Source organism: Mycetomoellerius zeteki, unplaced genomic scaffold (assembly GCF_001594055.1).
Source record: "Mycetomoellerius zeteki isolate Tzet28-1 unplaced genomic scaffold, Tzet1.0 scaffold85, whole genome shotgun sequence".
In the NCBI taxonomy this organism is placed as follows: Eukaryota; Metazoa; Arthropoda; class Insecta; order Hymenoptera; family Formicidae; genus Mycetomoellerius; species Mycetomoellerius zeteki.
This window is the reverse complement of record NW_017257883.1, coordinates 951520-978460: the sequence shown is the minus strand read 5'-3', so window position 1 is coordinate 978460 and position 26941 is coordinate 951520. Positions and strand designations below refer to the sequence as shown.

The following is a 26941-nucleotide window of genomic DNA, read 5'->3' as shown; positions in this document are numbered from 1 at the left end:
CTTCCGAATAAGAGTCGAGCTAATAATTTTTAATTCCTTCAAGGAAATGCTGACATCCAATCATCATCTGGATTACGACCCTGACTTTCGCGTTTCATTTTCTAGCCAATTTGAAATGTCTACAGCGATCTCTCAGACGGCAAAGTTGACAATACCAGCGGCCATTCGAAAAATTGATTCCCATCCTTCTTGAGAGCACCGAGAAGTTGAGAAAGAGAGAAAGAGAGAAAAAGAGAGAACGCAGACGGTCATCCATATTGCCATATCCCCGCTGGGTAAACAGAGCGAGAAACGCTAAGATGGAAATGCATCATTCATGAAGCGTTGCAAGAACATCCTACAAGATGCGTCTGAGTCTTGACAGAATCTGTAAAGTTCTCCTAACGAGAATATGCGACGTTATCTCGAAATAGACGACAGTTGGTTACAATCTCGGTCATGGATTTCGCCGAACGATTAATTGAAGCAACTTATAACTGAGTCCTCACTGGTCGATTTCCCTTAATATATAGTTGAGCAAAGGCTACACTGATAGCGGATTGTAAATGGATTTCCGAGAAGACGGAAATGTAATTATTATATCTTCTGCGAAACAATTTGCAAATTTATATTTTACAGTAAAAGTTTTCTTTTTGTTTAATGTCACGATGTTGCAAGGAACACTTTTTTCACGTTAATTAGATATAGATAATATTTAAAAGTTCTATTATCTCCAGTTATCTTCGTAAAATATAATATCTTATCTTTGTTTTTTTATCTCTGACGTGATCTCTAGTTCATTAATTAGATATTTTGATTTACTTTAATTGTTTCTTGGAAGATAAAAAGTGCTTTTGAAAGAGTAAAAAGGAAAAGAGGGGGAAAAACCAGTTAACTCGCGATGCGAATGATGTCGAGCACTTTTCTAATTTCGCCATAGGAATGAGTCTGAAGTCACCTTTAATATGTTCTCTTAAAACTCAAGATTATATACGATTATTTTTAGATTGAAAATATTTTATTTTTATTTTCCGCAATATAATTAGAACTGTGCGACTTAAATCTCAAAGTAATAAATTTCAAGTACGTTGTTGTACTTCTAGGCATAATAAAGATATGACATTATCATAATAAGAATAATAAAGGAAGAAGCTATTGCCATAAAGTTACTATATAGAAACAGAGGTGTTAGGTTAGGTAACATTGTTTTCTGAGAACAAAGACCTCAGCCATTAACGCAATACGCTAATTAGTGTAATACAAAAGTTTGTGCTTAGGGCAATGAAATTAGTACGCTCTTGATAAAATCACACACATGAGTAAAAATTGGAAAGGACAAGAAGAAAGTACGCAAACAGCACACCCCCTAGAGAAATATCTCAGTACATTATGCAGAATTAAAAAGACACCGTTTAAAGTATATCTATATATATATTTGGAATAGCGTTATAAAAATCACGAAAAAATTATTCACGTCTTGATGATGTCTTGATGAATAAATAGCGCAAATATAAAATGAGATAAAATTTATTTGTATTAAAATTAGAAATAAAATAAAAATAAATAAGGGACTCTTCTTGTTCAAACAATTAAATAAAGACAATTAAAAGGTTAGGAGTCGGCGCAGAAAACAGTGCGCAAATTATTTAATAAAAAATACTTTTATGATTAACCGACATCACTTTATCAAAATCACAACTACAATATCTGTATAAAGAAATAAAAAAATCGTGCGACTCACTAATATCCCATTAGTAAATTGACTTTCCATTCACTATACAGAAATATCAGAATCCTTGAAGTCGTCAGATCCGTTTCATTCCCTACAGCTTAATATAGGCTGCGTTCGAGGAACGCGCTACCAATGCTATCGTTCTTTGTTTTATGCTTAATGAATAATGAAGATAGAATGACATAACAGCACCAATAACACGTTCTCCGAACAGCCATATAGTACTTGACATTTTTCTCACGGCTCGTATATCGATTTCAAAAGCACAGTTATAGACCGTTCTGATTTCAAGTTGCAATAAACTTGAGAAAACACAATAAGGATTCTTATAAATTGGAGAAGATGAAAGTTTCTTCCGTAATCACACAATCGAGAGAGTAACCAACACGCGAAGTTAACATTCTTTCTGTTCAGAGAGAGAGAGACCTTTACTCTTACGATTTTCTGTAATATTTTCGGTTCGTATCGGGACACCGTTATAACTTATTTATCGTCCAAATTACGTATTTCGAGTTCAATTACGTATGTATCCTGTGGATAAATTCATTACGGATTTACGTGACAACGCCAAACTCAATGAAGTTTCAAATTCAATGGCAACCTAGGTCCCTACTGTGGATACCAATTAATAGACTTATATCAATCATTGGCTACAGTGTAAAATCGATTTATCAGAATCAATGCTAAAGTAACTCGTCGTGTATGCCATACAGTTATTACCATCTTTTTTCTATATAAGCTAGTCTTTTCAATAATTTTTCCACGAATATAGAACGTACAGTAGTACGCACAAAATTCAGATATCTTTAGCTACATGTAAAATTGCTTACCCGTTGCAGAATAGCAATAATCGTAAAGTAAAGTCACAGGAATCATTCCAAATTTTGCATCTGGAATATACGCAACCATAATCAAATAGTTTGGCCGCTGATGTATTCGTGATATAGATACAAATGACAATTCGATTATGATAAATGTTTGAATATACAGAAAATTAATGAAGCCGATGGAAGGTGGAAGAAATCTCGGATCGCTTTCGAATAATGAAAAGAAAAGTCTTTTTTTTTTCGACGTAAGCTATCAATGTTTGCCCCCGCCGATAAATGTGTTTCATTATTCCTTCGATAAATCTTTCCAACGTTGCTTCTTTAAAGTACAAAAATTAAATTTTCTAAATTCCATTACATCGTTCGTGTTTAATATTACATACATTCTCGTGGTTACTTTTTTCAAAAGATATTAAACGTTCCCTTTATACATATTTTCCTTTATAGAAAGAACCTCGCACTATAATTAATATGAAAAATTGGATCTCGGTAAAATGAGTTATCCATTATTTAAGCTATACGTACGCGCGCGTACTTTCTAAAACTTTTTAAAGTAAATTTCATTTTAAAGAGTAAAATCTCACTCTTAAAGATTAAAAATTGAACTACCATTTTTCAAAATTGGCTCAATTTTCACTCTTTAGAATGAGATTTCACTCCAAAGAATTTAAAAGAATAACATTTTTTATTTACCACATTATAAGTTACAACATATGTGATAACTGACTCATTTCATCGGGATCAATTTCCATGTATATAGATATGGAAAAGGGCCTCGCAATTATTAGATATATATCTAATAATTGCTTTTAGGATATTTTTAAAACATATTGTTTTCTTTTTTAAATGACAATCTCGATGTACACACTCACACTACTGCGTCAAAATATCGTACTTGATCGAACGCGCACAGCGATCGATTGGATTTAACCATCCTGCATTTACGACTCGAGGTCTCGCGGGAGCACCCTTCACGGGAGCACTCAACGACAGTTTGTCATTAGATTGTTAAACATTTGAACTTTAGTGCGCTGGCATCGGAGTACCGTTCACGTTCACATACGTGCAAACGTCGAAGTTTGCGAGTCGCACAAGGGCTCTACATCACGACTAATCACGAATTAACTGCTGGAATCAGACGGAATTGCTCCCGACAACTGTTCTGATATTTCAAGGCCGCAGGGAAATGTCGATACAAAGTTCAAAATGATATTTATTTCACGAAGAGCGACCAACCTCGTCGGTCGCGTGCCGGACGCGAACTGACTCTTGCCATGCTGGCGTCTGTTGCTTATACCCAGTATAGCTGCGCGCATCACGCTCTCGAAGTCTGCGATCATTCTCGACGAATGAAATCGGTTTGCTACATATACATGTATATACTTGCACTTCGCTTATCTAATGACGATAGGAATTCTCTATCTCCCTCTCACGAGAGACCCTCGTGTTTTCTCTTTCGATCAAAGATTCTTCAAACAAACTCCGAAGCAAATATTTCCTTTGCGAAAATGTGATCAGACGCACGAATATCTCTCTCTTTCTCTCTCTCTCTCTCTCTCTCTCCTTTTATTATTTAATTTCAAATATTTTTATAGCTAATCCCCAAATTAAAATTCTGTTGAAGCAACGTCTGTCGTGGAGAGCAGGCTATTCCATTGGATATTCGAGTAACTTTAATCAAATAATCAATTATCAATCAATGTCAGGAAAAATGAAATATGGAAGGAATTAAGGAGATTCAACCTTGATATTATAAATAGAATCATTGTATGTCTGTGTTATATTTCATTGCTGGTTATAGGTTTTGTAACAGTACACAGATGCAAAATTGCCGTTTTCTGCGAAATTGAGAAATTTGCATTAATCGTATAAGCATGTTCCATAGAGTGCAATAAAGAGTACTGTAATATTACGCAAGCAACGAATCGAGTAAATATTTCCATAAAACATGACAGAAATTCGTCGTAGGTCTTCGGATTTCGCGCTTATTCGATTATTGTACTCAACATAGTCTTCCTCTGGTGCAACGAAAGCGCAAAGAGATTGCTGCAAAATAATTGTGAAAGATTAAACGTTTGTATGTGTAGGAAACAACGACAACGATCTTTTATTCTCCTACGTTATATGATGATGAACAATAGAGACAACGGATATGACAGATGAAACAATTTCATTTGTGACCGTTATTTCAAATGAATAAACGACGCATTGATGTCGATCGTTGTCAGAAAAATAAAAGGGATTATCAGATGGAACAAAAGAATAATACATTCCCGATTATTCGGCATGTATTATACTTGGGGATTGAATTGTATCGTCAGAAATATAATGTTAAAAAGCTCTGAGAACATTAAATATACTGTTATCTCGTGAGTGCACTCATTCTTTATCAAAGTATTTTAATCAATAATGTAATGATAGTATATAATTATTTTAATTGTAATTATCGTAACGCTACATCGTTAGCGAGTCATTTAAAATACTTACAATCACGAGAGAGTAAATCACTATGAAAATCTAATAAATAGGAATTAATGATGACCTGATTTATATTTTATTGACGCAAATTGAAGAATTAACTCGAGTGGAAGAACGAACAATGACAGGTAAAGCGATGTTTATCACAAGGAAAATCGATCATCACCTAATTGCACCTCGCGAAATATGTCTCTAATTATCCATAAAATGTATTACGTAATATAACGGTAAAAAAACTCGTAAGAACGCAAGTAGTAAAGAGTTGATAATATCTCGTTTCCAGAAAATGGAATATTTATTTATTAAAACGATTCGATTTATCGAATTGAAATTAAACTGCCCAATTGTAAATATTGTAAGAAATAAGTGAAGTAAGCTTTATTAAATATATTGATGAGAAAATCTATTAGGGTTTATGTAAGTTACATTAATTACATTGAATGTACTCAATATTATCAATAAAATAATAAGTCTTAGCCATTATAGGTAATTTCACAAAATATTTATCTATAATATGTATATAATATCTGCTCGATATGGCGTATTATATTTTTAGAGATTACGATATACAGATTGATGTATGTGCGGAATTTTTAACCAATAAATAGCCATCAAAACGATCGGCAAAAAAATGAAAGTGAAGTGTTACGACGTTATAAATTGCAGTTGCGCTTTGTCGATGTAACTTTTGCACTTATCTAAACCTGACGTACGTCATTTCAGAGTATGTAAACTTCGCCGCGAGTACGACTTCGTAGTTTTATTAACACGCCGCGCTGTTTAATTTAATATGAACTTTTATAGTTTAAGTTTACCGAGTATTTATGGAGGTATACACGCGACTTTTATCGGCCGTAACGAAATATTGTGGCGATAAAGAAGTGCGGGGAGGATGCACCAAAAAGAAAATAGATATTGACGCCTACGGGGGCAGATTTAATAGAGTAGTTATAATCGACTTATTTTCTTGCAAACCATTTTCGTACTTTATGAAACTTGCATGTCTACAATAAGACGCTGATTTACGTAAAAAATCCACCACGTATATTAAATTGTGTTACCAATATTTATTTTATATACATCTAGAATAAAATTTAATTGCAGCAACGCGAACTATATCTGGTACACTTTTTTATTTTTACAAATCTTTCATAATTCATTTATTTCTGTTTATTTGTTATTCAGGATATAATGATAGATACACGCGCACAGATATTACGGATATAAATTTTCATCGGTTTAAATTTTCAGCACAGAATTTTTAACGCAGATACGCGGAAACACTTTTTGAGGCAATCAGCTCTTTCAAATATATTTTATCATCTCATTTGTTTCGTTTTTAAAAAGCTAAATGAATGCTTTATTGCGGGTGTAAAAATTCATATATGACGATTTTATATCTTTCCGCTCCGGCCAACTCCCACAACCTCGTTACACTAATTAAAGTCGTTATTATGCGTAACGTGGGAAACAAGATGCAATCACGATTCACATTTATTCAAGAATGAGTACACCATCGATCGCTAGATTCTGTTTACGTGCGAATGCGAACACGACGATGACGACGAGACGGTCATCTCGTTTACATGGAAATCTCGAATTGGCATGCGCCGGTTTCGGGGTGATATATGATACGGTTAGGGAAAAAACCCCTTTCACGAAGACATATAGGTGAGTGATGGATGGTAAAGGACGGGGTGAACATGCGTGAACAAAAATGTAACGGACGTCTCGATTTTCCGAACCTGTGAGAAAAATAACGATAAGGAAATTCATTGAAAACTGAATTGGATATCCGGTTCTGATTTATTTGCATAAACCGAGGAAAATAAACTAAATTTGTATTCACATACATTCCGCTACTTTAATTCCGCCAAAATAGTTACACGTGAATTGTAACTTACGTGACTAAATTATATATATTCGGATAATGTTTTACTAATACAAACAGTAAAAGAGATAATTCCGCTCAGAGAGAAAGATGTTAACGCAAATGAGTTTGAGAATAAATCATGCAATTCGTCCTCAATTACAAAGATAGATACGTATTGTATTTATATAGTGATTTTATTTAAATCTCGATGAACCAAAGTATTTATATCGAACGCATTAATGGCTGTTAAATTATTAAAGAACATTTTGTAAATTAAACAAATTAATCTGCTTCTTGATTAATATTTAAAATTAATACTCAAAATATATCTGGAACTTTATGTAAATAATGAAAGTCTTTTTTTTATTGTTTAGTCTATACGACAATATTATTGATTTATGCTTTTTGAAAAAATGTATCTCAGGAAAACTAGATAAAAAAAAATATAATAATTATTAATTCTCTATCATTTTGGATAATTTTCGATTACACATCTTTACTTATGTGTTTTTGCACTATAACATAAATTTAAATTTAGTTCTGAAGTTTTATTGAGTTTCAATGTAAATCTTGATATGAGAAACTTCAGCTACAAATAAAATAAAATCACTTACGAAATTATGCTTCAGAAAGAAAAAGACAGATTTGTTAAAGAAATCCGCTTTCCTCTTTTGAGTTCCCTATCGCATTAAGATCTAGAAAGCATTCTTGGCGTATGAAATCAAAACATGGGGCAATGAAAAGAATTCTTATTCTAAGTCTGGCACCAATTTTAAACTAAATTTTCCAAAATAATATTGTATTGTTCCTATCGATTTTTTAAAGAAATGAAAGAGAGATGTTTTCATACGTATATATACATCTTTCTAATTGTACTATGAACGTATGTTTTTGTCTCACGCTGATCTCTTTCGCTGTCTTTTACAAGATTCAAAGATTCTATTTGCTTTAAATTTCTTAGATTTTCTAGTGAAAATCTTTTCAAAATGTGATACACCGAATAATAAGAGGGTCAGATATCAAAGAAGCAATATGGTAAGTGGTAACCCAATCCCTTTAAGTAATATCGCGTTAATTCTAACTTTCATGTGAATCAAAATGTAAATCAATCCATTTCTGTAATTAGTTTTAAAGTAAATAATGTTAGTATTAACATATCCATTAAGTAAATAACAAAACTCAACATAAATAATACGTAATTAAGATATACTTATTATATAAATAATAAATTTATATCAAATTTAATATGTATATTTTTTTTATTTAAATTGTTTAACTCCATTTTTCTAGTTAAATTTATGAAACATTGAGTAAGGGTAATGGCGACCTCCAGAAATAATTAAAAGTAAATAATTAAAAGTGAAGTCAATAAATCGGGAGTATAATAAATAAATAAATCACTAAATGTAATTTGACGTTATGAATTTTACAGAGTAAATGACGAGGTATAGTGTGCGTTCACCGCGATAAAGCATTGTGATAAACGATGATCAATGAAAAGAACGAAGTTTAAGAACTCGCGATTGATAGAAGAGCAAATAGCGGACGTTTTATCAATTTGAGGAGCAATTGGGATTTAGTGAGAGCGCCGATAAAACGTCGAGCAGCAAGAAAAGCCGGAGTTAAGGGCAGATCTGCGGAGAGTGTGAAGGGTATATCGATTTTTCTCGAAGAGTACTTATAAAAAATTGGCCTGATGTATCCCCATTCGACACGCAGAGCGGGTTCGCTCTCTCGTTTACGAACCGTGTCGACAGTGGGCTTTTCCACTGAACGCAATTTAAGCCAAACGCCATTTCCCGGAGCTGCAAAACCGTGTGTAGGCGTCCGTTAATGAGCATCAACTAGCATTAAGCTCCATACGTTCGTCATGTAAGTTTTCCACGAATGCTTTTTTTTCCATGTTGCGCGTGCAGTGTGATTTGTTTCGTGTCGCAACAACGAAATTGCACAACGAAATCTAACGTATACACGCAGAAGTCATAAAGATCATCGCGTCAGAGAGGATCGTCACAAGAAGAAAAACGAAACTCTAATCTCCGAAATTTAAATGGTCATCTCAGTGGTTGCAATTTTTATGATTATGCGAAAGTATAAAACAGACTCCAGATTATTGAACTGGAGAATTTGGATTGGTAGCCTGGATCTTGCTTAAAAGCGTAGTGATATCGATCCGTAAGAGTTAGCGTGTTACGCGATTGTTAAGGGCGTTTATCATCTACATATCATTCAGGGTCGCCAGATTTGTGTCAAGAACTCCTCGCACGCTCGCAGATACAATATCCGAAGGCGTCATAAAAAAGACAATCGAAATACTTTCAGTGCGCGATTCATGACGGCGTAAATACAGTATTATGTAAATGATCGCGTAGATATGGAGCTCCTTGTGCAAAATCCGGTTTTTTGACTGAACTCCCTTGCTCCCGAGACGATAATCTAGAAAATATTGCAAGTGCGATCGAGAGAATATGCAAATATGACGACTCACCATGTTTCCCGCGAAACTGTGTAACAAAAAAAGTGTATAATGTATTTTAATATGTAAAGTTTACTCTTATTTTCTTCATAAAGCGGAAAATAGCCAATCTCTTATCTATTATTTTTGATCACGTATCGTCGATAATCACACATACACACATGAGATGTTTTATCGATAAACTGTGTTTATAGAGGAACCTCTCGAAATTTTAATAAAACTTTGTATACATGTAGATGACGTAAATATAGATGACTTTTTAGAAAATATTAGTTAGCCAATAAACGATTTTTTTTTAAGAGATGAAATTGCCCTGTGTAAAATAATTTTCAGCCTTTTTATATCTTAAAAACTATCCAAAATATTAAAAAATGTGTTATATGAAAGTATTATAGTAAAATTACTTCTATTTATGTACATCAATATTTTTCAAAAATAATTCTCTCTCTTTACAAAATTGATATTTTTTAAATTATTATTTAAAATTTATTTATTAATTATTATTGACGTAGGAAATAGAAATACTAATTTTAATACATATAAGAACGTTCATACAAAACTTTTTTTGATATCTTAAGTTTTTGAGATATAACAAAAAAAATTAATATCTACACATAAGGGGTGATTTCACTTTTTAAAATTTATTGGTCATAATTGATATTTTCTAAATTCATCTGTTTACCACTTAACGCTACAAATGCTTCGAAGATTTCATCGAGTGAATGGAAGAATTTCACTAATTAAACCAATCAAAATATGCTTTAAAGCATTTGTAATATCAAATGGATTATCGCCTACGCGTAATCTATATGTACACAAAATTTCATTAAAATCAGAATTTAACAATTTAAAAAGTTCCCTTGTTAGATAAGAAATATATATATAAAGAGATATATAAAAAATTATAAATAAATTTGTCTTGAATATGATTGGAGTACAACGATAAGAATTCATAATGTGTGATGTTCATCTTATTGTTAGCCACAACGAGTATTAATATTAATGCATTATTTCGTGACCTCGTCCTGCTCTATTGGACAGCGGATGGTAATTGATTTCCATCGTGTAGTCGGTAAGCTCTCCCACGATCACGAGAGTACATTGATTACATTAGCATTAGGGCAAAAAGGGATCGAATTTAATAAACCTCAGTGGATATGATCTTAAAGCGGTATTAAACGATTACAGCTCATCTCAATAAGCTCTCGTTTCACAACGCTCAAGAGACGATGATGAGAGGAATGTATAGGCGTATTACCATTTCATCTTAAGTGATTATAATACTTTATATTAGTTTCCACAAGAGATCGTTAAATCACGGTAATATGGTAGCTCACGTTCTCTTCTGCGCTCCGTAATTTTTATCTCAAAGCTCTATCCCAGTTAATCGTTTTCCGATTAGAGCGACATAATTCTTATCATTCAGAATCTTGTCAAATTCAGCCGATTCGCGACATACCACTCACCTCTTACGCTCGACATAATAACGACGCGAGTGCCGTCGAGGACGATGTCGTCTTCGATCGATGATGGCTAGTGCGATCGTCGCAGTTTCCCTGGAATTCCGCCTGGAATCCACACGGTCCCGATCGTCTCGACTGTACAGTGAGTCCCTTCGGGAATCTCGCCTGCTCTCGAGTCCGATTTCAGTTCGATCCCGCAAACTTGTTAGCGTCCAGATGAAGAGCGACACTGCGATCATCTTCGCGCGTTTCCCTTACTTTCGCGTGCCGATAGTCTTTCATCGAAACGCGATAATTACGATTCGGAGATTATTTCCACATCATTTCACTTTCCGCAACATTAACAACCTGAGGCGGCAGCTGCGCATCTTTTAGTGAATTTGAGAGAAGCCCGTTCCATTTTTTCATTCTTTTGCGCGTGAATTTTATTTTGTAGCACAAAGCCATGGCGATTTTATTCAGTTGTATCACAATAGATAACAGAGAGTGAAAGAAGTTATTTTCTGCATTTTTAGTATTTTAGTAAAACTTTCCACCCATAAAATGCATGAAACTCGTATCGGTGGAGTTTTCCGAATGCATCACGTACATCCAGTCCATCTTGGACGAACTTATAGATTTCCTTCGGGGTTCGAAATCTTCTCTGCTAAGAGAAATTTTTCGAGATTATGAGAGATGTAGCGATTCAATTTTCTTTAACAGCATCAAGAGCTAAAAATAGTTATCATTCTTTCTTTTATTCGCGTTTCAGCTTATTTCTTTTATTTGCTATTTCGACACCTAAATCGCAAATTGCTATCGCGTATATTTAAAGTAACTTTAATGATGCAACTTTGAGAGATCTATTTCATTCAATATTTATAATTGTAGGTAATGACAGTAATGAATAATAAATAAAAAAATACGTAAAGAAAGCTGGAAGCTGTTCTGAAACTATTTACAGATAAATATAATTAGAATTTATGCGATTAAAATGTAGATTATCAATATAAATCAAGGTATTTAAAATCATAACCGAGTTTTAATTTAACGTTTTAATAACGGCTTTCAAATACACACAATAAATTATCTAAAACTAACAAATAAATATAATAGATTCGTGAATCATCTTCCACGTTTTGCAATTTTTCCTTGGCATTAGAAAATATTAACATTTATTTTCTCTATGACAACTGAATTTATTTCGAGCAGTATGTGCCAAGTTTATATGTTCGTGCATTTAAAATAAACGCAGTTTATAAACGCAAAGAAAAAGCTAAGAATTACATATAACATTTATAATAAAATATAAATAATGCTCAAAAGTATTCAATGTATCATATTCAGAAATAATAACTTTAGATATAAAACTCCACCAGAATTACATTTTCCTTCATTATAGATATGAATATAAATTCTTTTAGAGCATATTAGTGCTCAACAAAGATGAAAATCGCACGCGTGACACAACAAGAAATAGGCCACGTTACGTGACAAGCTTTACACTCCGCGAGAAACTGTCATATGAGTGTTGAACAAAGCTGACAACGCAATAATCTGACGTCATTTAAATTGATCCGCGTGCTACTCTTGTTATTAGAGTTAAGCCGATATCGTTCAAGAACAATATTTATTGTTCGAAAGTTGCCGACAGCTATGTGATGAACTGGATGGAAAAACGTATCCGTTTATATGGAATAACATATCGTGCATGGAAGCATTTCTTTTATATTTATTATCCCTTTTGTCTTAAAAAAATTACGTGGCATTGTTGAAAAATTATGCACTGCACCTAAAACTATCGAAACTTTGTGCTAAACGGCAAAAATAATAATTTATACAGAAATTTATGCAGGAACATAAATACACAAGAGCATACTTATGACGTAAATAGGAAGGAAAGAGATTCGGCAAATATAAATAATTCTTTTGAAATGTTCCTTTCAACGATAAGTGCAGAATAGTCTATCTGTGTTGCATTGGCGGACACAATGGAAATATCACCGCCCGTGACATTTCTTTTCTGCTATTATCGTGCTAACGAAACACGTAACTACAAATAAGAGCGCGGCACCAACGAGGTGAAATCGTAGGTAGAAAAAAAATAATTAAATGGTCTTGAATCTGTGCTGACACGGCGTAAATTTATGCTTTTTGCTGACATAACAGACTTTTGAAATTTATTATATTCGTAATGGTTTATTAAGGTATAGTTAATTAGATTACTTTATAAGTTCAGATTTGTTAAACTCATTTGAGATATAATCCGTTCAGAAGCCGCTTTGCGAAATTGTATTATTCGAAAATTGCCTCGTTTTATGTTTTGCGCCATATAATATACAGAACACAGAATTTGTCTATGAACGTTAAGTGATCTCCATCATAAATTAACAATTAAATGCCCGAGTTCGGTATACGCAGCGTAAATTTACTGCACGAGCGACGTATATTTCTCCCACGCCATAACCATAAACGAATCCCTTGTCGCACCGTCCTCGATTCTTAGCATTTAAATTTATAATGCTCAAACGTGCTCGAGTTTAATGGTTCGTTAATAGATTGTTTTATCGCCCGTGAGATACTGAACGTTATATGTGCTTCTCAATCATAATCTACATTTCTGCTAACATTGCGGAATTTTTTTGATTGCGAATATAAAACACATTGCGATATCCTGAGGCAATAACTCCATTTTTATCGTCGGAGGTATTGAAGCCTGTAATATTAATGTATTCAATTTACATATCAATTGCTGTTCGTTATTATATTCTTACCTAAGCAAAACATAATTAATAAATGAACAAGCCATTATTTATATAATTAATAATTAAGTAGGCCACTATTTGTATGCAAATTTGCAAAGAGGAAATATTTTTGTAACGTTAATTATAAAGGTATATCATGACGAAATTATAAATAGAAAAAGTTAAAGGCAACTTATTGCCTTGATAGTGACAATGGCTTTGATGTTTTATAAAAATTCTGCTAAAAGCGAAATAATTAACTCCTGATAGCAATTCTTTGTTTAACTGTGACCGACATGACTCGTACTGTAGACCAATGACGTCACTGCTCAAGTACAGAGCATTCAAGCGGAGCTAAGCGCGCATTCCAAAAGACAATTCCTTCTAAAATTAATATCAATAATCCACGACATACTTTAAATCCTATATATTTCAGAAATGACATCTTTTACAAAACAAAATTTTAATTACAAGAACATAAATTCTACACATTTATGAGTTCACCGTACATCTGTGTGCAGATTAAAGGCTATGGCACACAAAAAAATAAGTAATAAATAAATTAACATTTTGGATTTATTTACGTCATTGCCTTACGTCTCTATTGTGATTGACCGATTCGTTTATTGCTTACGTTCTACTGCCTCACGTTCCTTTTTATGTGCCACAGTCTTAAGATATAGTTTTCATAAAAAAAGAAACAAAAACGAATACAACAACGCCGATAAATTTCTAGGCTCAAGAGATTGCAGCGAAGCTTTATACCAGCACATCGCAAGCAAGAAACTGTAATAAAACCGCGATTTGTTTCCGAGTATCTCAATGCAGAAATATTCGCGGCCGTAGGTACTAAAATTCGCAGAACGAAGGCGAATAGCCGGTTAGAAAGTATCACACCGCGAACTATGTCAAGAGTCGATAAAATCCATTAGTAAAATTGGAATATCCTTCGGTATGATGGCGACTCAACAAGTACCTCGGCCGAATCGCAAAACGATTACTGAACTCGGAACGCTGTGCGGAAAACCATATATCCGCGATTGATCCACATATTTTTCACATGTTGCGTAAAAATTCATGACGCACTGCACACACATACATACGCGCGCGTATATAATTTGCGTATAATGGCATATTAAGTATTTTAGACGTTATCATAACTTCCGCTGGGAAAGAAAAAGCTCGCGGAAATAGTCTCGCACGAAATGTTACGAGTACAGCTAATTTTGACATAGATTAGGGCTCACATGATTTTGCTGAAACATCTAAAAATTTAGCTAGATACAAAAATGAAAATAATTTTATTGAATCATCAAAATAATTATGTATCCTAAATTCTTTAGAGTGAAATCTCACTATAAAGAATGAAAATTGAGCCAGTCAGAAAAAGAGTGACTCAATTTTCAATCTTTAAGAGTGAGAGAATTCACTTTTCAGAATGACAATTCACTCTAAAAATTTTAAAGAATCGAACAATCAAATTAGTTGTTAGAAGAATATTTTTTGCAGCATTATTATCAAGCTTAAGCATCCTAGATAATTATTTTGAAGGTCCAATAAAATTATTTTCAAATCTGTATCTATATAATAAATTTTTAGTAAAATCGTTCTTTCTGTGTTCATTTTTAAATCTATATCCTACACACATAAAAATCTATAATATACGTAACGTATACTAAAATATTTTTGTGTGCGATGTTTTTCGAGAATAAGATCCCAATACATAACGTACAAAATCCATCGTTCAAATGGACACGGGATGAACTAAGAAAAGGAACAAAATATAAAAGCGAGGTCCTCTCTTCGCGATTGCAAATCCGTCTTGTGTCACACGGTAGCACGACGTCGATTCATCTGTCACTGATTTATCCACGTCAGCGTCCGGTCAATGAAATAAGTACCACGATAACAATACTGAATCTTCAATGATCTTAATGACTCGTTGATAAAATGATGTATGTCACATATCACAATCGAGAAGCATGCCGGATTTCCTGGCGTGTGTCTAAATTGTTTCGATGAATGAACGTGAACATAATCGATAACGTAGCAAAAGTAATTTTTTATCATTATGATCATTATTAATGCATACGTGCGTACAAAATAAATCATTTTGTTCTATTAATCAACTGATTAAAGGTAAAACTTCATTTGTGATAAATATTAATTACGCTGACGCATCGTTTAATGATCATTTAATGAACTTTATATGAATTTCGTTGCAATAAAATTTCGAGATTTCTTATAAATATATATTCAAAGCTTAATTACTATTTAAATAAGACCGAGTTAATTAGGTAACGTAAAGCGCAGTATTCGAATGATTCGCAAACACTACAAGGAGAACGTGGATAAAAGTGGAAATCTCGTTACACCGATATGCTATAGCCACGCTTAAATTATTTACTCTACCGTGTGCACATGTACAATGTAGCGCAGGAAACGAAGTCGCAACAGTCGATCTCGCAATAGAAATATGATATTACGCCTTAATAATGGTGGAACTTTATCGCTTTGCAATTTGCAGAGCAATTTAAAGAGCATATCGCGTATCTTAATTGTCTGCTTAAACACATTTTCGAATATCTTATTATAGACTTCTTGCAAATGGATTTTCCACAAATATTCGCTCTAAAAAATATGAGCATGGGATTTAACACTATACGGTATATAATTCTCAGCATGTTGGTGTTTCTATCAATATCAACATGATGGATTTGAAATCCAGGATGGACTCAGAAGTTAATCCACACTATGTTGGTGTTTATGACGGTGAAAATAGTGTAAACACTGTTAAATCCACATTCACATTTTTTAGAGAGAGAGTGTAAAAAAGATTTTTAATAAATCTGTCTTTTAGACTTTTCGTACTTTAATTTCACATTGCTTTAAATAAATAAAATCATATTTTCAAATCACTTTTGATGGACATGGCTCCACTTTTATCTTGCGTTACTCCAATTTAATTTTTACGACATAATTGAGAAACGATTTCTTGTTTATCGTTTTAAGATAATTTACACCGATATTTTAATTGAATCGTAAATCAAACTTTCAATGGCCGAAAAACCGAAAAACGGCTGAGAGAAATTCCAGAACGCGCGCGCGAGCAAGAAAAGATGTATTTCACGATAGCTTGTATATTAATTCTTAAAAACAATCAATAATACAATTATATAATCATATGTAGCTACGTGCAATAATATCAACGCGGAAAATTAGAGTTAAAAACCACGACGCACCGTGAAAATCAGTTTTCATCCACGACGAGGATACTTGAATGCCAATGAGACTCAAGTGGCCTAACGAACGGCCGGCCAGCCGAGACGCGGAGCGCATGATTAGCCGCGGAACTAATTAACGCGAGCAATTAGCGTGTACGGCCGCCACACGTCACAGCGACGTCTCAAGAATGTCAGCGTGCAGGTTCAAAGCAACAAGCACGAGACGAATCGCGTTCGCACCACCGCACATCCACGTGAGTCAACGCCAACTAAGGTTGGCGGGCCACGGCTTCGCGGTCACGCGACAGACACCGGCGCGCGAGTTGCATCGCGCCGCGTCGCGCCGCGCGCACGCTCCCGCAACTGCAATTACGGCAGCGGCAACAACGGCGGCGATGGTGAGAAAAACTGATGAATGTAATATATTAATGACCAGTTCGCGCATCTATCCCTACCACGTCGCTACGCTGCAGCCACGTGTCACGCGAGAAACGCAACCGCAAAACGCGAGTCGCTAAGTTTTATCCTAGATAGCACTTATTAGTTCATACATTTCAAAAAAAAGTTACTAGATTTTATTAAATATTTGTTTGAATAGTACTAACGAAATATTTACTAAATGTAAATATATATTTATTTGTAATTTAAGTATAATTTTCTTATTTTAAATAAATCTTTATTTACTGTAAGTAAATATTTCGTTAGTACTAGTCAAACAAATATTTAATAAAATTCAATAAATTTTTTTTCAGTGTAAACGTTTTATACGTTTTCTAACGTATATCTAATTTTTTACAACCGTTTAAGAAATGTGTACAAAACCAACATGTACTACTGAAGAAGGGTATCATTAAAAAAAAGGAAGCAAGTGAACAGTTTTTATTTTCATCTCGCGAAATTTCATCGATTAATTTCCATACGATCGAATAAAGTTCGTATCAGACTAGAGATTGAGATTGAGATTGATAACGAATTCGATTGGACGTAGTAGTGCACATATAAAGCTGTTATACACTGATTTAATCTGAGTGAAATGTAAATATTTCTCGAATTATGAAAAAAAATATTTTATACCTAATATCATAACAAAGCGTATTAAAGATTTCGAGGATTTATAATCCTTTTTCTATATTTACTCTTTAAATTCTTTAGAATGAAATTTGGAGTGAACTCCAAAGAGCGAAAATTAAATCAGTCTTGAAAAAAAGTCTTGACAATTCATTCTCTAAAAATTTTAAAGAGTATACTTAAAACATTTTTAAACCGATCTGTGTACGATGGCTTTAATGTGCATCAGTGTGCACTAAGTGCATCCAATCGAATTCGCTGTGAGAATTAAATTTAACTAATCAAGAAAAGTTAATTAACCTTTAGAGTACAGGGATCTATTTTTAAAATCTTGCAGCCTTTCTTTAACAATGATTTGTTATACTTATTTAATTATTTAATTTTATTATTTGATTCGTTATTCATTATTTCATTGTATTGTTTGCCTCAAAAAATACGACGCTGTTTCAATAGAAGAAGAACGCTGCCACAATAGAAGCTTTTCCGTTCTATAAGATTAAACTTGATATTGATTTTCAATTTAAATCTCAATCTCTAATCTAATACAAACACAATAGGTTTGTTCGTATTGCTTGTACTTTTTACACTCAGAATTTTCATTTTCTTTCTCTTTCTCTCTCTTTCCAACACACGAATATATGTATATTATCTCGTAAACGCAAAATCTTTGCGTGATTTTAAGCAACAAACAGAACAGATCTAATAACTCGGTAACGGTTCCTTTCTAACATAATTGATAGATTCCGATAGACGGAGGCAACATCGACAAAGTTGAATTACGTAGCTCCGATGATCACGGACGCTAATGGCCGGCTCTAATTACCTTGCAGCGCAGCTTGATTGTAAACACTTTCTAAGATTACAGTGATTTGCTTCTTCTGGATTAATTAATTGGCAAAGAACACCGTCGAAAGCTAATAAGATATGCACCATTATTACGTTATTAAAACTAGAAGATAAATTAGGGCAATCTTTGTAACTTCAATATTGATTTTCGCAACGCTTGTTCTCTGATTGCGACCTTTGTCTATGCCAGTCTGCGGCGTCAAAACACATTTGAAAACCAATCTCACATGGCGGCGAAGTTGTCGGAATCGCCTTGAAGCGGTCATTGTAGACCGCTGTAATTCAAATACGTAATTCCGCTTTGTCGGTTAATAGAAGTCCTCCTATCTAGATAGGTCATCAGCCGATATAAAGATGAGACGTCCTTTCCGACAACTCAAATGAAAACTATCTTCACTGTCGAGCGTAAACGGAAAGAAATCTACATCGCGTTGAATAGCGATGTGTTTTGCTCGATCGTAGAGGCACGACAAACCTTTATTCTTCACGTTGAATCATCCAAGGAACATTAAATTAATACCTCGCAATCCATTGCGATTCAACACGCACTGTCACGCAAAGTCTCTCTCTATTACAGTAACCCACATAATTCGTTGGAGTTACGAAGGCTGCACTAAAACTTTATTGGTACTAAAACTATCTCTTCGGAAAGTCGCTTTTTCGTGGTTTTCCAAGAATTTCACCTCGACCGCACATTCACGAGGGCGACACGAGTGGATCGACATAGGCAAAATGGAGGTTCGACTCGCTCAAGCGGAACTACCGAACTGTCAGGTTATTATCGCCGGATACAACGAGCGGGATGAGGATCGATTATTATAATGTTTCTGATAGAGTTCTTCCATATAAAAATTCGGAGCTACCATAGACGTAACGTCGCGACACGTCGATTCTCGGCGCCCGCGTCAGAACGCGATCTTGAACAGGTCCTAAAAAATATGGCGGACCAGAAGTTGTCTAAACGGTATCCAATCTCTTACTTGAAGATCTTTAGGTGATCCTTTAGGCGACGGCTGACTCGCGGCCGACCACTTTCACTTGAAAGGTACGAGGAAAAATAAAATCGTGAATTGTTGCGATAAACGAAACAACTCCAAACGTTGTATGAGCGACTTTGGAGCGACAAAATGTTGACGAAATGAAAAATAAATTCCGAATAAAATCGTTCCTTGATCATCTTAGAAACAACTTCCTTTTAAAAAAATTTAATTAGGGGGGGGGGGCTGTAGAGAGTTACATTTAATTAGGTTTCTATCTTATGTTCTTAATTTTCAATGTTAAATCTTGGTAAAGTGAAGTAAATAAAGTTTTAGATTACATTCCTTTGACAATTAATCAAGTTGTGAATTCCTAAGAAAAATAAAACTCTATGTAAAACTAGTTTAGAGTTCGCGAGCCGAGGAGGATAATATTATTTTGTTACTTCAACGGGAAACGTTGTGCAATCAAGTTGTTGAATTCATTTTCTGCACGTCTAAATTATCAAATGACTGATGCGCGGAACCAGTTTTACGTGTCGCATACCACGAGTAATGCGCGGGAATTGCAAGCCTCTCCACACATATATAGATCACGCAATGTGCTAAACACGTTCGAGCCATTAAAGAAGAGCCTGAAAATAGCGCGGTAGAAATTAATGATAATCCATAAAATACAATGTCCGCAAAATTTATTACTACATGCTGAATATTTGTGGTTCCGCATCAAATATATCGCGATGAGGAAACAGTATCTAAATGACATTTTTAGAGCATCTTCGTGCAACGTGGATTATTTTGGCAACGAGACATCGGTAAGAAATAAACTCGTTGTCTACAATTTCACTGATATAGTCTTGACATCAAAGCTTGCTGTTACTCGAATTCTTGTTCCTGCTACACAAGCCAGCCAAATAAAACAGTTTGTAAAAATATATAAAGAAAAAAAGAGATATATAAAAAACACACCTTTCTCTCCTGCCTAAATCTTGACTCTAAAAAACAACGCGTTGGGGTGTACGTATTGGTGTACTTGTACCACGTAGCACACATAAAACCGAGCAAACGCTTGTTTTTGCTTGCTTAACGAATCAACCATGAACGTGCAAATAAACGTTCGGATTAGCGTGCGGCCAAATACCGTGACGTAGTTTTACGTAATGACCGATTACTCCGACTTCGAAGGACCCGCTAAATTTCAAGGCGACATCCGCAAAAGGAAGATAACTGTGTAGAAGTCTAATTCGATTAGAATATCTTGTCCCCTCGGGTGACAAAGTAAACAACATGAGGAACTTCGCGCCTTGGCGCGCAAACATACGTTTCATATCGCTTGTGCTCTCGGGTATACGAGTCGTCGTTCCTCCCTTTTTGTGTGTATCTGACGTGATATCTCGTGTGTGGCTACGTATTACTAAGATATTCGCGTGGGCGTTCGTATACACAGACGTATCTGAAGCGCGCTGTGTGGGTGTGTACAAATCAGATTTGATCGCACTCGACGATAGTTCGACAAACATTCGCGCACTCACTGTCGACGCGTGGACTTTTATTACCTTCGGAGTGGACGTGGCTGATGCGGGACAACGCACAATATTGGGATGACCGAATTTCGTGGTGACCGTCGTGCGACGTGTTGTATTTCTCCTGTGTATCACGACCTCCAATTTAATTGTGAAACGTTTGAAAATAGTAGCTGTTCGTCGCAACGTTGTATTTTCACGCAAATCCTAGATTTTCACGAAAATCCGAGATTTTTTCCACTATTTTGCCGCGGTGTTCGCTGGCGTGTTTTAAATGTACATGTATGTACACGTGTTGCCTCAGTTTATATAGGACGATGGCAGAAAGAAATTGGAATAAATCCAAAGTAATAAAATTGCAATTCTTCACTGACAACGCATAGCAGCTGTTGCTATCAGTACAGACTTAAGTGCCGATATCCTGTTTTGTAGAGACACAACGTGTTTGTGAATATGTATAAGATAGAAACACGGATACCATTAAGCCGGATATTTCTTCGCGTATAACTTACGTAAACTCCCCGAGCTATGCGACCTTGCAACGCGATTGTCCAGATTAATAGTAGTATCACCTCGACTTACCTGCAACAGAAAAGAGGAATAATGTTTTTATTGAGATGTACTAATTTTCATATAACATGTATTGTAACATTTTTATCCGTGTAAATTAATGGTTTTATCCATTTGAATGTTTTCCACGTGTGCTAAAATCATTCGGAATTTATATCGGAATTTAAATCCTGTGAAAAGATTTGCTATAAGATAATGTTAGTTATTTAAAAAATGAGATTTATAATTTCAAGATATATCTAAATCGTTCTGGAGAGAAAATAAGTGTCCAGAAAAATGTATTTTATACAGAGATGTTACATTGTGCTTATTAATCATTTCATCGTTATAAAGTCATACGATATGCAAGATACTATTTATCAGTTGCAGATCAGTGACGCATACAAATTAGTCGTCAAATAATGAAGTTCTATGGGCGTTTTACGCTTATTCCTACATAAATTGTACAAGGTACGGATTATTATCATTTCCATGCAGCTAAAGCAAAGTATTTAAAATTATTCGAAACTGGTCAATGTCCAGTTTACATTACAGATACATGCATAAAAAATATGTTTCACATATGAAAAAGAAGGAGCGCTCAATCAGCATTATCTTAATCGAATGAGCCAAATTTTATTATAATTATAAATAAATATTAATTATTATATATATTGTTGATCATTTTATTTATATTTAGTAAAAGACAGAGAGAGAGAGAGAGAGAGAAAGAGAGAGAGAGAATTTTAAATATCTTAATCACTCCTCTATAAAACGTGCAATTTAAAAAAGAGGAAAAAGAGATTTTAAGTTTCTTTGAATTATAATTCTTATCATTCTGTTTTTTAAATACGTAAATGTTAAATATGTATAGAAATATGTAAAAGATACAATCTTCAAAAATCGTAAAAAAGCATCTGTGTTTCACTTCTTAATTCAGATTATGAATTATTTGTAATACTCACGGATCTCGGCGTTTAAATCTCTCTCTCTCTCTCTCATATATATAATATCTATTTCAACATTGAACGTGGTTTTGGAATGCTTGACGTCATATATGACTGTAATAAAGGCAGTGGCTTTGTGGTCTTTTCGGGTTCTCAGGATTATCAGGGAATAGGGTAAACCCGGTAAATACGCCGCACTGGGATTTACGCCACAGAAGTCAGAAAAAATAGAAGGAGTGGGGATAATTTTCTCGCGACTACTCTGTTACATGCCTTTATGTTATATTAGTATTGAGTTATAATTTCAGCTTTTTACTGTTAATATTAATGAAATTATTGTGAGTTGAATCGATTTGTCACTGTAATAAGTAGCGCCATCATAAATTATAATCTGCATAAAACGATTATTGCAGGGCGTGTAAAAAAGACCTACTGGTTATTTCGTGATACATACATGTAGAGGAATAATAAAGCATGTTGTATAGCAAAATACAAGTGCTTTGCTTTCGTATTCTTTGTTTAGTTTGTTGTCTCTTGTATATCCCACCTGTTTGAGATATACGGCATTTTTAACGGGCGGGATTTATGCCCAAAGCATACAAAATGCGCAGATTGAAATCAGTACACTAAATGCAATAAACGCATTACATGAAATACATACCTCTTGTCATAACACTTCTAATATATGTAGAAATATTGCAATAATTATTTATTACTTCATATACATATTTATCATTTTTATTCCTTAATAAAACTTTATAAACGCATTTTATAAGTTATTGTGTTATTTTACGTTTTATTTATATCCATTATTTATAAATTGTTCATGAGCCGTACATATCCCCCCTCCCCCTATAAGTAGTTATATATCACACCCCTATAGGATATATGGCAAAAATGCAAGGGTTTCAAAAAGTTTATTTTTTAGTATGAAAAATATTTCGGATTCCTAATATTTTTTTCATAGTAGTAGAAAGTATGAAGTTTTTACTGGTATAGTTTATTTGCCTTAAACATGGTAAACAGTACTTAATAAATTAAATCTCCCTTAGATGCGGCGTATATAGCAGGTTTACCCTATCGGAAATTTAGGAACAATGTATGAAACCGCATGTGTGTACAGGAAGTCAGTGTGTTCGCAGGGTACATCCTGCGTACTTGAAACATTAAAATCAAACCGTTTGAAATTGACAATATAAGATTCGCTTTGATTTCAAAAAATTAAATTGCGTGAAGTAACATCGCAAAGTTTAATCTATGAGCTTGAAGACGGTTATTTTCTTTGTACTCAATTATATATGACATGTGATCTGTGATCGATTTTACTGCCAAAGTGAAAGCGTCCAAAGCTGTGCACATACTCTTATTGTTAGTCCTATTAAGGTAAACGTTCCAGTGTTCGGACATGTATCTATGTCCGGACACTTACATAAAATTTATTATTATTAATTTCAAATACTTTTTTTATTACAGTATTATAATTTAATTACATTTAAAGATTACAATTAAATTATAATATTACATTTTAAATAGCGTATTTGAGACTAATATTACTTAAATAAAAAGTGTTATGTAAATGGACATAGGTTATGTCCGGACATAAGTATGTTCAGTTATTGAGATTAGACAATACCTATGTCCGGACGGTTACACAAAACTTTATTTATTTAAATTAATATTAATCTCAAATGCTTTTTTTACCTTAAAGATCAATTTGAATTAGTTGTCTTTTGTCATTAAACATCTATTTATATTATATTATTTTCCGTCAGCATATTAATTTTCCAATTGTGGTCGGACACAATTACGTCTCAGTGTTCGACTGGCTTGTCCGGCCACTGGTACATTGACGCATTCTATTATTTATTTAAATATTTTAATTGATAATTGTTATAAATGGGTTCAAATGATTTTTCCTTGCTTAAGGGAGTCTTGAATTTTCAAATGAATACAAAATTATTATATTATAAACCTTTTTGATATTATAAATTGTATTATTTATGAGAACTTAACGCTTAAACGGTTACATTTACCTTAACTTATGCAGAGAATGTATCTTTATCAGGAATTCATAATTCGCATTTTAATCAATTTATTGTGTTATTCGTATTGATTGATACTCAATCAATGATATCACATCAGTTTGAGGTACTACGAGGCAACGTAGAATGAAGCTCTACAGATATACGAATCGACGATTTCAGACTTTGCCAGACAGAATAGCACGGTGGGAGCAGTAACTATCGATAAAGAAGGTTGCTACAAGCCGGATACTGATCGACCAGTTTCACTTGTCTTGCGACAACTTGTCTTTTCCCCTGTGAGCCGTTTGATGGCGGTTGAATGATAGTCTTACATCACTTACAAAACCTCGTTTACTCGACGCGATAAATCTATTTCAACATAAAATGGAAAATCTCTTATGCAATACGATAAATGCATGTTGCACGTCACAATAAATATTTATACGATCATGTTTTACAATAGCAAAACAAATCGTCTTCCTAGATCAGAAAAAAATTAAGAGATAAAATATATACCATATAAGTTAAAATTACCGATAATTCCAAGGCTCAATGACTAATAAATCAAATCAATAATGGGTTACGAACTAGAGCAAGTTATTTTTTGTTATAACTTCAATATAATATAAACATATAAATTATAAATTAATTTTTACTAAACGCGAAGATATTCGAATGCCTAAATTTTTATAATTAACATAATTTCCGATATAAAACAGATTCAATCGATACAGTTTCCAACGTAAGTTTCCAATCATATAGAAGATCTTAATAAGCTACCCGCATCGCTGCTTACGGTGCGGTTGCAGAAGGGAAATTCTTAATCTCAAGCGGCATGGGCGAATAAAGAAGAAAAAGGAAATCGATGAAAGTCCTCATGCGGAGAAACCGCCCTTCAACTAAACAATGGACCGGTGCCAATGCCGGAGATGAGGTTGTCTTGAGAATTCTTCTGAGGTGTATCCAGAGAGGAAGGAAACTAGTTCGCGAAGTGAAGCGGCAGTCTGGATTTAATCACCAACTGCTGAATCATCGAATACAATAACTGTTACTACGTTCTCTACAAATTACTTCCATGGATTCGATAAGCGTACACGAGCGCTCGGTAATTGGACGACTTTCATACCTTGGGCACTGCAAAAACCGCAGTACGTTTGAATGGAAAATCGCGAAAAAAATACAGACATGCGAAAATAGGATTTTTTTCATATAAAAACTTCTTTTGCGAAGAAACTCGTTTAAAGAATTGAAAAATACGTTTCAATTATATTTCAATACAGACTTGTATTTTTAATATATTTTTGCAAGTTTGCACAGAAAATTTATAAACTTAACTTTGCTTTCAATTGCAAATTAAAATTCTGCAAATAACTTGTGTGGAGAAACAACCGGCAAAAACTTTGCATAATTAATGCAATTCGTTAGGAAAACTGTGAGTGTGCCCTAATCAATATAGCAAACTGCACTATAAAACGTTATAACAGAAGATAATGCTGTAAATAAACGTAATAAATCCTAGATGTATATTTTATTTTTGTATTGTTGATATCATTGAAAAAAATGCATGTAATTTTATATGGAAATTACATGTTTATGACTGGAAAATTATCTAAATTACTTAAACATGATTGAAAATTTCCTGGAAATTGTAATTTCTAATCATATTTAGGTAATTTTCCAGTCATGAACATGTAATTTCCATTTAAAATTACATGCATTTTTTTTAGTGTAAATTTTATTTACAGCTGCTTTGGTCAATTGAAGTTTTAAGAGAAAATTTAATTGAGCACTCTCTTTTTTCGCGACTTCTTAATTTTCAATACCATTTTATAATTAAACGTTAACAAAATTTTGTTTATATAATGCTACGTCAAATAAATATAAGCTCATTATTTGACTATAGGAAAGAGTTGCCAAATGCGTACTGGTTGCCTAAATAGTACTTAATCAATATTTTATATTATTAATTAATATAGGCAATATTTAGTAACAATAATATAAAATATACGAGAAATTAGTAGTATAGACAAAAATATAATAGTCTCTTGTTTTATGGACGTTAGCGTCGTTTTAAAAAATCAGGTACATCTGATATTATATTAATTTTTAATCAACTTATGTAGATGATAACAACGCGATCATCCCATTTTATTATAAATTTTTATATTTTTATAAAAGAAGATTTATTGTAGAATATTTTACATTCACTGTATATACATATTTGCAAACATT

At 33.6% G+C, this 26941-nt stretch overlaps 1 protein-coding gene across 8 annotated transcripts in view; it reads right to left on the bottom strand.

The window, feature by feature from the left end:
* The window catches only part of dnc (phosphodiesterase dunce), a 212451-nt gene that overhangs the window by 97446 nt on the left and 88064 nt on the right, over positions 1 to 26941 (bottom strand). The window contains exon 1 of one of the 8 annotated variants that reach the window (XM_018459684.1): positions 10832 to 11121. The exons of the other annotated variants lie outside the window; for them this stretch is intronic. Coding sequence (XP_018315186.1) covers positions 10832 to 11067 — 236 coding nt within the window. The 5' untranslated portion in view covers positions 11068 to 11121. Of the gene's footprint in view, positions 1 to 10831; positions 11122 to 26941 lie in introns of those variants that run through there. 8 annotated transcript variants of the gene reach the window in all.